The sequence below is a fragment of the Varanus komodoensis genome, unplaced genomic scaffold (assembly GCF_004798865.1).
Source record: "Varanus komodoensis strain SLA01 unplaced genomic scaffold, ASM479886v1 scaffold22, whole genome shotgun sequence".
NCBI lineage: Eukaryota > Metazoa > Chordata > Lepidosauria > Squamata > Varanidae > Varanus > Varanus komodoensis.
This window is the reverse complement of record NW_025335606.1, coordinates 3893776-3909555: the sequence shown is the minus strand read 5'-3', so window position 1 is coordinate 3909555 and position 15780 is coordinate 3893776. Positions and strand designations below refer to the sequence as shown.

The 15780-nt window shown below is 45.1% G+C and overlaps 1 protein-coding gene across 1 annotated transcript in view; it reads left to right on the top strand.

Annotated features, from left to right (window-relative positions):
- Window positions 1-15780, top strand: part of RIT2 (Ras like without CAAX 2) — a 227302-nt gene that overhangs the window by 106430 nt on the left and 105092 nt on the right. The window contains exon 3 of the mRNA XM_044431406.1: window positions 6908-6981. Coding sequence (XP_044287341.1) covers window positions 6908-6981 — 74 coding nt within the window. The remainder of the gene's footprint in view (window positions 1-6907; window positions 6982-15780) is intronic.

The window sequence follows — 15780 nt, the reverse complement described above, 5'->3', positions numbered from 1 at the left end:
GAAGAGGAAAATAAAGATAAACAGTAAGTATTCAGTAAGATAAACAGTTTCAGTTGTTGCACCTCTGAAGGAAGGGATATGCTGGGAAAAACAGCTTCAAGGCAAGGTAGTGGTTCAGCGTGCGGGTTTGGGACCCGGGTTCTAGTCCACACTGTAGCTCCCTGCGTGACTTTGGGCCAGTCACTGACTCTCAGCCCAACCAACTTCACAGGGTTGTTGTTGTGAGGGTAAGACTGGAAGGAGGAGGGGAATTATGTAAGCTGTCTTGAGTTCCTTGGAAGGCAAAATAATAATGATGATGGGATATAAAGATAATAAAGAAACAAACAAACAGGTAATAACAAGCCAAAGCCGAAAAGGTCTTGGCATGGTCCCATGAAACTATCTGGGCTTTTAGACACTTGGAAATGTCACTATTCAGCCGGTTGAACCTTCATCACCTCCTGGCCATTCTTCCAGTTCAGTCCATCCAATATACTGGCCGTGCTTTCTCCTAAGCGGACATGTAGAGGCTTTGGATCAGCAATCCTGCTTGGAAGTGCTCCTGAGTGTTCCTGAGTAGACATACTAAGGTGTTTCCTCCTTACTTCAGAACAGGTCCAAAATTGGGAAGAATCACAATTGGTCCCAGCCATTTTGCCTTTGAACTTGCACATAAATGGACTGTACTCCACCCCAAGCCTTCTCTTCCTCCAAACTTTCTTTCCCCTGAACTTTAGGATATGATCCAAGGAATAATCCCATGGTATTATGATTATATACAAATGCCAGTGAGGAACATTATCTATTTTCTTCATCTGCCATTTCTTATTTTAAAAAGCCTGACAGAGTTCACATGATGCATCAATGAAGGACAACAGGGTTGAGGTGATGGCTGGAAAAAGTCAGGGTGAAAAAGGAGTGCAAGTAATCATAGAAGATATTTGTTGCTGCCTGAAATATTGGAGGGAGGAGGTCATTCCAAAAGGAAGATGCCATCCCACGGAAAGGGATCAGCCGGGACACAGTGAGGCATGGGCCAAAGTCCGTAGTGGTCTAACCAGGAGCTATAGCAAAGGAGCTGATCTTTCAGGACACCAGGTGCTAAGCCATTTAGGGTTTATAGATCAATAATTAGGCCATGAAACCGGCAGAGCAGCAAACTGGCCGCCAGTGTGGCACAGGGGTTGTGTGCCAATGGTCAGGCACTCCACTCAACAGCCCCGAAGCTGCGTTCTGCACTCATTGCATCTGTGAACCAGCCTCGGGGGCATTGCAGGAGTCCAGTCTCAAGGTCACAGTGATTCAGCAAACCCTGCCCAGGGGATGGATGCAACTGATGTCCATCCAAAGTTGGTAAACTGCAGTCTGTGGCATAGAACTTACTTGGGGGTCTACGTAAGAGCATGAAGAAGCTAGGAGCAATCTCCAACTGCATAGCCTTTCCTTTATGGGGAATTCAGTCTTATCCAGAACGTGTCAGCACCCCAGTTCCTGGATCCTATTCACAATGCCTCTATTTTATCTTGATTCAAGTTCGTCTTTTTGGGGTTCATCCAGGCCACCTCTTCATCTATGCACTAGTCCAGTTCTTGCATAGGCATGCAAGATAACAACAGCGTGATGCAGATAACAACAGCGTAAGATTCCAAAACACAGCATTCGAAATAGAAGTTGAGAAAGTCAACCAGCTAAAGCAAGTTCAGCATTAAAATAGTGCTTATATCAGCTTCCGCAGGGGAAAAGTTCTATTATGGGTTCAAAAAAAGTAGGGAATGGGGAGCAGGTGGGTCACATTCTGAGCACACCCCAAGATAAGGAGGCAAATCAGAACGAGCAAGGAACAGTTGAAAGCAACACATCGGTGGTAAAGAACAAGCAAAGGAGAAAATGCCGTCTGACTACTGCAGCACTGGGCAAGCTGCCCACCTGTTTCTTTGCAGACTTGCTACGTCCATGCAAAATTCTCCTTGGCCTGTTATTTTGGGGAACAGGCTCCCTTGCTTCCAGGGAGACTTCCTGGCACCTCTGCTGGAAGAGAAAGCTGTTCCCAGCTTCCTGTCTCAGTGCAACCTTTCCTCTGGTCTCTCCCCCATTTGCCTGAGTGGAGATTCCGAGGGAATCTCTTGCCCCTTTCCAGCAATGCCTCCTTCCTAGATCTGCAACAGAGACTGGAAATTTCTTTCTGCCTGGGCATCTGGACCGTTTTATAGTGAATTTAGGTTGGGCAGCAGAAGACCTCAGCCAGGCCATCCTTTTCGGAAAAGGGGGACATGTGGGTAAAATGGAATCGGTATGGTCTGGCTGAGTGGGCTGCTCCCCGCTGACTACAAGGGCCACCACACAGAAGGCCCCGTGCACAGTAATGGATATTTCTGGCGAGCAGTGCCCATGTGGCTCCACGCCAGGCCTGGGCAAGATCAAATGGATCACCAGACAGTGCTGAGAAGGGCTGAGAATGAACACATTGCAGAAACATGACTGCTCTTTGTGGCATAGAAATGCCAACATTTCATTTCAAAAACGCTGGCATGCAGTTGGAAACCAGCAGCAGGTCCATCAAGAAGGAGGTGTCCAGGCTGATAGAAAGCAGCAGAATGGGGAGTATGTATATCAGGCGGGTTCCTAGAGCGTTTATATCAGCTGACTTCCTAGAGAGATTTTCAACAGCATGAAAGTCCCTATAGAAACGTGCAGCCGTTCACAGCACTGAGCAAAAGCCCCCATGACACAAATATCACAACATCGGTTATTTCAGTCCAAAGGAAGAAAGGACGGTGTCTTCTTCCATTTCACGCAATTCGTACCCAACCCTGTACTGTCAGCTTGCCTGGGGAACATCTCTTCAGAGGCTCAGGCAGAAATCTGCCCCATTACCTGCCCCCTAGTATCTTTTATTGAAGCTGCCAGGAATGGAAACCCTTGCAAGCAGGTGCTCTACCTCTGAGATAGCGTCTCTCCCCATGGCAGCTTCCAGGAACCTTCATACGAGGCAACAGGAGGATACCGCAGGGGAAGGAGACTCTGGCTGGCTCCGAAGAGATGCTCATTTGTGCCTAATCAAAGCTCTACAGTGAGAATTCTAATTAACCGACTAAATGTGGTATAAGCTAAAGAGCAGAGATATGGAGCAAATGAAGATGGGCTGTTGTGCTCCATCAACATCTTTAAGAGCTTGCACTAAGGAATGCTAATGAGTGTGGAATGAAAATCAATAATGAAAACAATATTGTATAATAGGCTTCACTAGATGCTGGTTGATTGCCAGCGTGGGTTGTTTGGGAAAGGAAGAAGGATTTTGTACAGGATACACCAGCATTAATTGGATTCTGTCCATCTAAATAGTGGGGGAGGGGGGCTTAAAACAGGGCAGCAGTAAAGGGCACTGTCTAAACACTGGGCCCTGAGTGTAAATGCCTCAATTCTTACAGTAGCCTCTTACATTATCAAGAGGATGAAGGACTCTGCAGTGGTCTAGTCTTGTCCATATATTTGACAGATTATAGACCATGGCCAATCAAACTGACTCCACAGCTTCATGTCATAATTGCATGACTCGATTCCTGATTGATTATTTGCCTGATATTTATTTTATTTATTAGATTTATATCTGCCTTTTTTTACTTTTAAGGAACTAAGAGTAGCTTACTTCATCCTCCTCCTCTTGTTCTCCATCTTATCCCTGCAACAACAACACAGCGAGGTTGGTTGGGCTGAGAGTCTGTGACGGGCCCCAAGTCATCCATTGGACCCATGGCTGAGTCGGGACTGGAATCCCAGTCTCCTGAGTCTGAACCCCACACTCTTAACCAGGGCGCCACCCTGGCCCTCACTGGTGACAAGAATGATCCAAGAAACACTGTTGGCCCTCCTGTTTGGCTGTATTTGTTCTCTGCGGAATCATGATGGAGTGAAACGGGCTTGGAAGGGTTGGCTGTTCAGGGTGTTTATTTGTGTATTAGGATATTTTTATCCCATCCATTATGGTTCATCTAAATCAACCACAAAATAACAGACGACTGAGGACACCAATAAAAGCATAATTAAAATATTAAAACTTTAAAATATTGGGTAAATAAAAAGCTCTTGACCTGGCGCTGAAAAACATATAATGTCGGTGCCAGGCGGAGCTCTCTGGGGAGTGCATTCCATAGATGGGGTGCCACTGCACACAAGGCTCTCCTCTGAGTATGCGCTCTCCTAACCTCCTTCAAGGAGGGTTCCTGGAGCAGGTCCTCTGCTGTAGATCTTAAGGGGTGGGAGGGCATGGAGGGAAAAAGACGTTCTGATAAGTACATAAGAATGAAACAAAACCCATGCTGGATCAGACCAAAGTCCATCTAGTCCAACTCCTGATGCTGTCCATTTCGCTCTTGTGCTATATGAAGGACACATGGGTGGAGAAGGGAGATGGCAGGCATTTAGAGTGACCCTTTTGTTATTGGGAAATATCCAATGGGGAGACCAGTCCCAGCAATGATCTTCAGACAGGACCCAATGCTGCCCGTATGCAAGCAGGGCCATTGGCTCTTCCTTCCTGTGGCTGGCCAGCTCCTCCAGTTCTCTTGCTCAGGTGTTGAGGACCAACAGAGCAGCATTTCCAAAGAAAGAGGAAATGCATGTTTCTGGAATGGGCAGGAGGGCAGGGCTCCCATAAGGGGGTTCTGCTGACCTGTCCCATTCTAGAATCATCCCTTTCCATTCATTTAGGGGCTTGCTCCCAGAGGCCCAGAGTCTCCGTTCCACAAGAGATGGGCACTGATTCAGTGACAGTATTGGCTGGGCACCCAATGGACCTCCTGGAGGATGGGCAGCACTGGATACTGGTCATTATTATGTAGCAGGATTAATGCCCCTAGTACTTTCCAGAGGATCACATGAACATAGGAAAGGGAAGTTTTCTCATTCAAACCATGGCATCATATTGCATAGGCAGCATTTACCCTGATCCATCCATGATCTTAGACCCTGGACCATTTTTAAAATCATTCCCAGTTATATCCCCACCCCCCTGCACTGTTATTAAGGATAGGAAGGATATTTGCTCAATTCACAGTTAAATGCAAACTTATCAAATATTAAAATTCTTAATGGAAACTTAGTTCTTTGTCAAAATGCCCACTGGGTGTAAAAATGGATACTTTAAAGGAACAACAATTGAGCAACAATCCAACAATTAGGGGAAAAATACTCGCAAAGCTGTTTATATTCAGTGAACACTCATCCAAAAAAGCATGTATATTGGAAAAAAGGTTCTTATAAAGTTAACCCTACCTCTACATTTCCAAATTCAGGACAACTTATAACATATAATGAGAGTAATCCTCAGCTGTTGAAATAAACTAAAGCTAAGATTGGGGAAATGAGTAAGTGAAAGAAAATTGGTAGAAATCAATAAGACAGATTTATTTATTTGTTTGTTTGTTTGGGAAACTTGTATTCCCCCATCCCTAACTGTGATCTAAGATCCTTTAAATGGAGAACCTGTGGAAGGGAATCCAGGGCCTTCCTGAGTTGGTGCCCATGACTTCCGTTCAGCCAAACCCCTTCCCCAAACAATGGTTTTTCATGACTCTGTTTCTGTGAACCTTCTAAATCCGGCAGGATTGGCATCGTCTTGCCTCAGGCTGTTCAAATAGTGCCGGAAAGCTTTCCCAGGCCCTGTCCTTGGATCTGGGCAGCTGTATGCTTCTGCTGATTAATGGAGCATCTTTCCCAAACATGTGGCTCAAAGCTCTGTCTCTTTTCTCTGTCTCCTTTCTGGGCCCTTCTGCTCACCTCACAGCTCACTGCCCAACCGAAGCACATGATCCATCACCATAAACACACCGCCTGTCTTGCATTGTTGTTTAATTAAACAACGCAAGTAATTTCAAGCCCTTGTTGCAGCATAAATATTGTCCAATGCTTCAGCTCCATTTAACCTTAACAAGAAAATATGAATAACGAGCCAGGACGTGAAATATACAGCAGAGCAAAATAATCTATACAAATATTAGCTGGTGCTTATTTTCCATCTGACTTCAGGGGGAAGAAAGTGGCTTGCTGCTATGGAGAAAAGTCAACATGATTTTTTAAAATGTGTGTTTATGCAGAGAGAGAGAGATGGGGGGAAACGCTTAGAAGGACCAGTCTGCATTTGAACTGCTGCAGAGAAAAAAGGTCAATTTCCCCCTTCAAGCTCTGTATTTTCTCCATCTGCTCCAAAACCGACTTGTGGAAAAAGCAGTTTTCAAGGGTAGAACTCCCAGTTCCTCCGCACACTGAATGCGTGGACAGACGCAAGCAGGACTCTTCCTGAATGCAGACAGTCTGAAGCCGCAGAGAAGTCTAATGAATTGCGTCTGGTTTCTGCTTGCTTGTTTGTTTGCCTGACGGGAATCTTCCTTCCACCTGCACAGCCGTTGCACTTGGCTGGCCAAGTGACCCATTCTGCAGCCCTTGGAAGGGGTCCGCAGACGCCCCCGTGCCTTGTTTGCCTTCATCCTCTAAGGGGCTTCTGGAGCAATCGCTCTGTCATTTCAAACAGGGAAATCAAATGAATGGAATTTCCTGATCTGTACGTGATCATTGAAGCTTGCGCTGTCTGAGTGAAAATAACCCTGGAGCTGCCTGGCCAACGCCTGGTTGGTTCTCAGAAGGCAGAGTGTAAGATTTGGAGTCCTCAAAGACTGAGGCTGCCGGTGATGCACCATGTAGGAGATATTTGCTCCACTGCCAGCAGAAGCAGAAAGCCATTCAAAGGAAGGCAAGAGATGCCATTTCCCCCAAATTTGCATAATGAGTGTCACAGAATTTCTGTTTTCTTGTCCCAGAATGTAAAGGTGCATTGGCACCGAATGTTGTTTGGGTTTAGCTCCTTTAACTCAGAAAGCATATAATCCTGCCTCTAATATCTATTCTCTTTCTCTTCTCCTCTCCTTCCTAGAGGATGCGTATAAAACGCAAGTACGGATAGATGATGAACCTGCCTATCTCGACATCCTTGACACTGCAGGACAAGTGAGTATTTTCTCTGCTTCAACCATTTGAGGTGCTGTGGAAATTATGAATTTCACAGCTACCCCAGGTTTTTACAAAGCATTAGTGGGAGTGAAAAGGAGCTGGTCCCATGAGTTGCCCCCTCCATCAGAACATGTTCAGACAGGCATGGACGGAGCTGTCAGATTGTGCTTTTCATCATTCTTCATTATTCCAGTTGGAAATACTGAAGAAATTACCAGAGCTTGGAATAAACTAGATTTAAGTTTGAGTTATTACAAAATGTGAGACTGAAGCCAGTTTTCCCTTGCCCACAAAACTCTTTATGTGCCATGAACATGTTTTTTCTGATACAAACTTCTTGGTATGCATTCTAGTTAATATATACTATTTTGCGAGCAAATTTCTTTTGTTATTCTGACTTTTATCATTAAGACATTGCATTTATATCCCACTTTTTCCCTCTTGTAAGGAACCCAGTGTGACTTGCATAGCTCCATTTTATCTTCCAAATCCCCAGACCAACACTCAAACCGACTCACCACACCTAGATTATAATGCTATTTTCCTTAATATGTACTTTTTTGCACAAATTTTTATAACAGAGAATTTTATTGCAACATTGAGAGATGCATGAGTTTTGAAGGATAAGTGAGCCTCGATTCTCACATCCACATTTATTAATCACCTTCAAGCTTCAGCAAGCTGATTAGCCTGATGAAACAGCGTAGGACCCTCACAACTAGCTTCCCCCAAAAGTCCAGTTTCTGAATTATTGCAATGGTGGAGTCTGCCTATGCAATACAAGATACAACTGCCAAAGCACACTTTGGTATTGCACTTAAGGAGAAACAAGAACGGAGGACATGATTTGGAAATGTACCTCGGTTTGTGGGAAATCATTTTCAGGTGCAATGATTTGCTTTTATCTAAGAAAATGGAACAGGAGAATGGACTATATAAATTCACTCTTAGGAAGTGAGGATGCTTTATCTTCAAAGCACTGTATCCCCTAATATTGAGCAGTATTGAATCAGACTCATCTTTACCAATGCTAATTAACCTTGTTGGATTCCAGTTCTCAAAGATATGTTAGAAAATAAATGCAATTGGTCTTTATCTTTAATAGATTATCTAGAGAGGTAAGTGCATGCAATAATAGTTAGAGATCAACAGGGATCCAGCCCAGGCCTACTCAGAAGTAAGGAAGGGTTACTTTTTGTTTGGTTTGCCAAAAAATCCGAGCATGCCCTTTTCAAATCCCTGAATGCAAGTCTGAGCACATGTCTAATGAAAATGTTCTCATACTGTTGAACATATGCATACATTTGTCTCTTTCCTGATTCCTAACTTAATCTGTCAGATTTGCTAATCTGTGCACATTTCTGAAGTAGACTGAATCAGTTCCACTGTCGACTATCACGGAAATTTAAGCAAATCTAACTTCTTCTCACTGCTCAGTTTGTGCAAGTTTCCCATTTGCACAAAGTGACTGGCAACTGTAAGAGTAAAGGGGAAGCAGGCACAGCAGAAATGGAGAGATTTTGATCAGGGAATCCTAGCAATCTAGAGTATTGCTCATTCTCCCATTTGTAAACAAAACGAAGCCCTGGTGAATTCAGCTGGGCTTCCTCTGAGGTTTCTCTTCTACATGCAATCTCTAGCTTCTTAGTGGCCAAGTGGCAAGCTGAACTCTTTCAGCAGTGTTGCACCATGCTGGCATGACCCCTACCATGGTGCACTTCTGCAGTCTTGGATGGAAGGATCTAATAACTCTGCTCTCCCTAGGAGCTTGTCCCACAGTAGGACAGAAGTACAGGCATCTGACTGTCCTTGGACCCCCCTTCTTAGGTTTCAAACCTTATTGACTCAATAGATTTGAGCGGGTTAGCAAAGTCTGCCACCTAGTGATCAATGGTAGCACTGCAGGCCTCAAATTCACAGACACACTGAAGGGCACAAGACCGCAAACCCCCAAATTCAGTGCTGTATGCTCATCCTGTGGGGACATAGGAGAAGCAGCAGAGGTGACCTTCATCTCCCCATCCTTGCACCATGTGTTTTCACCAAATGGGCTGCTTTGTCTGTCCAGAAACGTCATTTCAGAGGGAAGAATGAAGGAGGCAGCACTGGCTACAGGAGGAGTCCTATCCTTTCCCCATCTCAGTTGCCCTCTCCTTCATCTTTGATGTCATGTTCCCAACCCGGAGAGACAGCCATCACTGGTCTTTCCATGCTACCTGCAAGGCGGGCAGGCACAGATTGCAGATTTCCTGCTCTCAGGCTGGGGTACTGCCTCCAATCTTAGCTTGTGGACTCCATGGTATCCTCACTAGGGGGCATCAGATGGCTCCCTAAATCAATTAACATGAATCACCATGCTTCACAAACAAAGCACTCCTCCATGCACCCCCTCTGCCCCCTGAATGTATCCTGCCAAGATTCAAGTGCCTCAGTTTGGTGGTTTTGGCACAAGACACCAATCCTTTTCCAGTGTTATATATTAGAAAACAGCATCTAGTTTTGTCAATAGTGTAAGGGAAGCTATTACAGAAGGTGCTGAATAGACAGAGACCTGCAGAATAGCAACAGGGAAAAGTCATAATAGGACATTTTACAGATACTTGTGGGCTAGAGACGTATAGCATGATGCCATAGGAGGTATTCTCTGGGTTGTGGTCTTCTGGTGTTGTGTTTTCTGCTCTTTGTGTCCTGCTTCTGCGATGGAGTACTGAGGTTCATCAGATCCTATGTTCTGGATCAATGACATGGATAGAACAATCGTAGCTATTTCTTTTCCCCTTCTCATTGAAGTCAACAGCTATCACCAAAGGTGGTGGGCTTCCCTATAGGAAAGAGCCCTCATTAGCTTGCACCCTTGGTCATTGAAACGTGGGCTTCATCATCAGTGCAGCTGTGACTGGTGGGCTTTGGCAATGCTTCCAGAGAGGGCGGATGGTATGGATGACATTTCTGCAGCCATTTCAGAACTTTCAATTCAGGTGGTTTCCTGTTTCCTCCTGGAGTGAACATATATCACTCCAGGATGGGCAGCCTTCAGGTGTTTTGGTCTACAGCCCCATCAACCCTCAGCATAGGCTATGCTGGCTAGGGTCGATGGATGATAGAAGCTGTAGGCAGAACATCTTGGAGGGCCATAATTTAAGTACCTCAAAGGCTGTCACAAAGAGGAAGGTCCTGATCTCTTCTTGCTGGTACCAGAGTGTAGGACATGGAATAATCAATTCAAGTCGCAACAATTCAGGCTGGACATCAGGAAGAGCTTCCTCACTGTCAGAGCAATGCGGCAGTGGAACCAGCTGCCTGGAGAGGTGGTGGGTGCTCCCACATGAGAGGCATTCAGAAAGAAACTGGGCAGCCCTCTGAGTGGGACGGTGTGACTTGGTGTCTTACACCAGCAGGGGGTTGGACCCGATGGCCTCCGTGGCCCCTTCCAACTCTACTGTTCTATGAGTCTATGAATTTCTCTATGCAAGATCTAGAGCAGCAGTCCTCAGACTTTTTCAGTAGGGGGCCAGGTGAAAGACTGTGGTGACTGTCGCGGGCCAGTGAGGTGGGGGCACCTGGGGACGTGTGCCGGTGAGGTGCCCTCAGGTGTGCACGTGGTGGTATCGGGTGCACGCGAGGCAGCATCGGGTGCATGCAGCGGTGGCTCGCTCGCTCGGAGATCTCCCAGCAAGTCCAAAACCATCTCCGAGCGAGCAAGCCACCGCCTCCCTGGCTGCACAGCAAGCGCGTGTGCGGGCGGCGAGCTGCGGCACGGGCCAGATGGTTTGAGGTGGGCTGGATCCGTCCCGTGGGCCATAGTTTGAGGTCCCATGCTCTAGAGGAAGCACTGGCCATTCCATCAGTGAGATGATGGGATAGCTGGCCCCCCATAATTGGAGTACACCCCGTTATGAACATGAAGTATCGTATTTCTGATGTTGTTAAACCCCTATCTGAGATCCTCAACCTTACTGCAAAATAGAAATGTGTCCCTATAATCCATAATCAATGAAAATCTTGATTTCAAGTGAGGCTTTTGTGGTTGTTCATGACATTATGTTCTGGGAAGTAATTACATATTAATGGGCCTTTTAAGGCTTGTTCATCTAAGAGGAAAATTATAATTTTCATGTAATATTTTCCCACATGCTGCATTGATTCAAAGACTGCTGTTCTTTCTTGATGATAGCCTATGATCACTGGAAAATGTACATTCAGTAGTACAATAAAAAGAACATGACTTGCTTGTTTGTTTGCTGTTTATTCATCTCTACTCATTATTTAAGCCTTCAACACTGGCAAGAATACTTGTAATATTTTACTTCAATGGCAATTTTCTTTCTAGAGTGCACGACATCAGCATTGGCAAAACATTACAGAGCAGAATCAAATCATTTTCAGATCTGTTTAAAATTATTGTTCAATAGAATTAAAGGTGGAGGTGGCAGGAAATACATACCCTGAAGGAGATCGCAGTGGAAAACTCCTTGAGAGTGCATGGATTGCTTTATTTAGAGAAAAGATTTCAGATGTTTTCTGAAACTGGGGAGAGAGTGGCAGAGATGGGGGGAGAGAAAGCCTCTCACTGGAGTTGCAATGGGCTTTAGTGGGGCCAAACTTTTTAAAATTCGGTTTTAGATAAATAAAAACCACTTAAAAATGGAAAATTACTAGCAGGGGGTAGTTTCTATGCTTAATGTTCTTGGGGTGCCTTGCTATGCATGTTTAACCAGGAAAATTCCTGCAACTCCTGGCACTTCCTAGCCAGTCATGCTGCCTGGGTACTGCTGAGAGTTGCGTGCCTTTTAATCCCGAAACCTTCATAGGATTGTGCCCTTAAACAACCAGGGATGGTGCAAGAAGGGTTTGTGGGCTTCATGATTCCACTCCTCACCTCCATCACACCAGGAAGACAACCCCTGGTATGTTACTGGCATGCACTTAGAACTCTTCCACATGAACCCAGCTCTGGGTGCAATCAGGGTTGCTTATTCCCATGGGGGATCCCTGAATATGTATGGCAGAATGTGGCATGTAATGGGAATAGACTGTGCAAATGAACCTTCACACAGGTTCTTAGTACACAAGCAAAGGACACTTAAATCTTTCCTGGTAAATGCCAGAAATGGGGAGATTGGAAAAAAACCTCACCCAATTCTGAATGTCGGGATCCAATATGAAGTGAGGCTATTGATTCATTTTGGTTTTCTTGGTTGAATATATTTCTTAGCCACCTTTTCAGGACTGTGGCTTTTCCAGTGTACACAGTCAGTGCCCATATCAAATTAGTGAAGTCCCTTAATCACATAATGCAACAGCTAAGTAAAATGCAATGTCGAAAAGGTAACAACATCAAATACTAAAAAGTCTTTCAAGAATAGGAGGTAATAGGAATACATCGGAAGCCCTTTAGAAGCAGCCATGTACAGAACCAGTAGTGTGTCTCTCAGGAGGAAATTTCACAGATAGGAGACCTTCTCTTAACTGCCCACCAACCCTCCTGATCTTACTTGGGGTCAGTCAGAGGGATCTCTGAGGACTATCTTAACCTATGGACAAGTTCTTGTGGTTTTAGAGGCTTTCTTCTAGGTGGTCCTTCAACTAACCTGGATCTAGACATCTTAGATCTTTAAAGAACAGCACAAGTGCTTGAACTGGACCTGTAAATGCAAGGACAAGTGCAGCTGGTTCCCAGCAAATGTGTTATGCTCAGATTGTCAAGCCCTGTAAAGACAGGAATGGCTACATTCTGCCCCAGTGGAGGTTTCAGAGTTAGCTTTGAAGGTAGCTCTGATAAAGGGCATTATAGCAGTCCAAGCTGGTTGCAACAAAAGCGAGCCTATTTGAGACTTAAACTACTTCTCCTAGTTAAGCTCCCAGCAAAAGTTGGTAAAAGCAATCCTGAATACTACCACTTCCTTTGTTTCTACCGCTACTGATTACATGGGCACCTCTGCTGCAGACTCGGTCTTCCAGGAAACGTGTAACTCCATCCAAAACCAGTTGAATACCTCTAGTCAGGGCAGGAAAAACCTCCAGCTAAAGGACTTTCAACTTGTCCAGAGTAAACTTCTGGACAAGTTGCTCTCATCTGTCCACCAACCCCCTCTAACCCCCTCTATTCAGAAATACCACACCTGCTCAGGATGAATAGGTGGGAAGGCGGCAGAGTGGAATAGAATCATAGAATCATCATAAAATAGGAGAGCTGAAAGAGGCCATCCAGCCCATCAGGGCCAAGCCCCGCTCAGTGCAGGACTCCCAGTTAAACCGTCCCTCCCAGATGGCTGTCCAGCTGCATCTTGAGTGCCTCTAGTGTGGGAGAGCCCACCGCCTCCCTAGGGCATGGGTTACATTTTGTACTGCTCTAACAGTCAGGAAATTTTTCCTGATAACTAGGCAGAATCTGGCTTCCTGTAACTTGAGCCCGTTATGTCATTCACCTATTGGTAAGATGTACCAAATCAATGGACTGCGGGGCTAATGATATTGTTGCACAAAAGCAAACAAGCAAAAATGAAGAAGTAAAAACCCTACTTTCTTACAAATAAATGGATGGTATATTACAAACATATGCTCAAAAATGCTTATCAAAAACCATCAATCCAACACAAATGGTAGCAAACCAAGGGGAGCTGTAAGACAGCTTGCAAAATGCATGAACAATTGTTAAGAGCCTTGCTCTAGAGTAAATGTACAGTGTGCATATACTCATGTGCGTCACAAACCCTTTGATGACACAGGCTCTCTATTCAGCAAGGTATGAAGTGGAACTGTGCTTTGGAGGCCCCTAGTTCTCTTTGTAACAGCACCGCACAGTTCCAAAGTGTATGCAGAAAATTTACTAAGTGCCCCTACTCAACAATGAAAGGTCATCTTCAACTACACACAATATGTAGTAATAAACGGCACAAAATCTGTGATTAAAACATCAGAATATCATTGAATTTCCATACATCTTCAGAATGACAAGCCCATTATTTTCTTTTCCCTTTTCTTTCAAGCCCATTATTTCCTTTTTCTTTATCAGCTGTGGACGCCAGCCAAATCGGTTCCTCCCAATTATCATGCTCTAAAAGCTGGAAAAATAAAAAGGAGTGCTTCAACGAAGCTCATTGCCCAAAACAATGTCATTCTAGAGGACTAGCAGTCTGAGTTTTCCACAAACATTCAAGGTCAACCTTTACAACTAACCTGGAAGAAGAGAAAAATGTGGCCGTGAAGGAGGTAATCCGTGGAGCAAGAAGTAGTCTGCATGGTGGTGATACTAAAGCCCAGCATGCAGTGGGAATTAACTGACTGCTGGACTCTGTTATCCGCAAAATGCAGCTAGATATGTAGATGTTTGGCTGAGAATGAGACAGAAGCTTGAAGGACACTACAAGCCAAAGGCAATAAGGTGGAGCAGAATCCCCCCAGGTCTTCTCCTGGCCATCCTCAGCATGCCCTTGACTGGAGCAATCAAATATGGATGTTGGATCTGTTCCAAATGGGTTCAAATGACTTCAGGGTTCAAGAACTTGGACCATGGAACGTGGACTGTGGTGCTCTGAGCTGCCTGGATACCAAGGAATCACATTTTTAAAACCTTTCAGAAATTGCACACACCTTTAGCTGTAAGAAAACATGAGTAGAAACAGATCTCATATAAATACATGCATACACACACGCATGTTTCACGGGGGGAGTTTCACACATGTCTGAATTCTCTTCCGCCTTCATGGAGTACTCTTCATGCACTTTTCTCACTGAGCATAGGCTAAGCTCGGGAAAAGCTGCAAGATGTTACGTGCCAGTCCAAGTCATATAAATTGTGGCAGAGTTTTATGCAAACTTCCAAAGAGGAAGAAAACCGTTTCCATTCAAAAGCACATGATGGAATGGAAGAAGACAGAAGCAATTAAACAAAATCTATTTGTCCCTCTGCCCAAGGCTCTTTCCCTCCACAAAGCAGGTCTAAGCCTGAATTAGACTGGACCCAAAGAGTCAATAATGAGACTGACCATTCCAGAGACTTGCCAATAAATGGAAGATTAACCATGGGGCACTTTTTACCACTGACCGTACAAGCAACTTTCACAGGGACTCACTCCTGCCTCTTTAGGTACAGGAAGCAGCATCTCTGTGCAAAGCAGCATGCATTTCTTCTGAGGTTATTATTCTCGCATGCCCTTTATACCCGACTATTCTTCCTCTTGCAAGCAACAAGGCTCTTCTCCTCTGCATTTCATCCTCACAGCAACTTTGAGGTAGGTTACAGTGAGAGTCCATGACCGGCCCAAAGTCACCCAGTGAGCATTGTGGCTGAGTGGGCCTGGGACCCTCTTAACCCCCGCCTTGCACCAACTCAGCCCTGGCATAGCTGCTAAGCCAAGATGAGTGAGGACCCGTGAAGTAAGTCATTAGCATCCCTCCAAAAGTGCCCACATTCTTATGTTAGTGTTCCAACTGCGTTCACTTTTGACTGTTTAAAGAAAGGGTGCTGATGCAGATTCCTTCCTTCCTTCCTTCCTTCCTTCCTTCCTTCCTTCCTTCCTTCCTTCCTTCCTTCCTTCCTAGGTATCTAGGCTAGATAATTTATCCTCCCTCCCTCCCATTTTTATACCTTCCAATAGCCCAGGATCTTAGTCATTTCCTCCACAAAACCCAGGGATGGCACTAAGACACAGTGAGAAAGCAGGGGACCCTCACGGATCAGATACTGCGAAACGAACCTGTGACTGCTGGTTTAGGGAAAAGATGTGGCTGGGGAAAGGTGGTGTGATTTTCTGGGGAACTCCAGATTCAGGGCTAGATTCAGCCTGCAAGTGG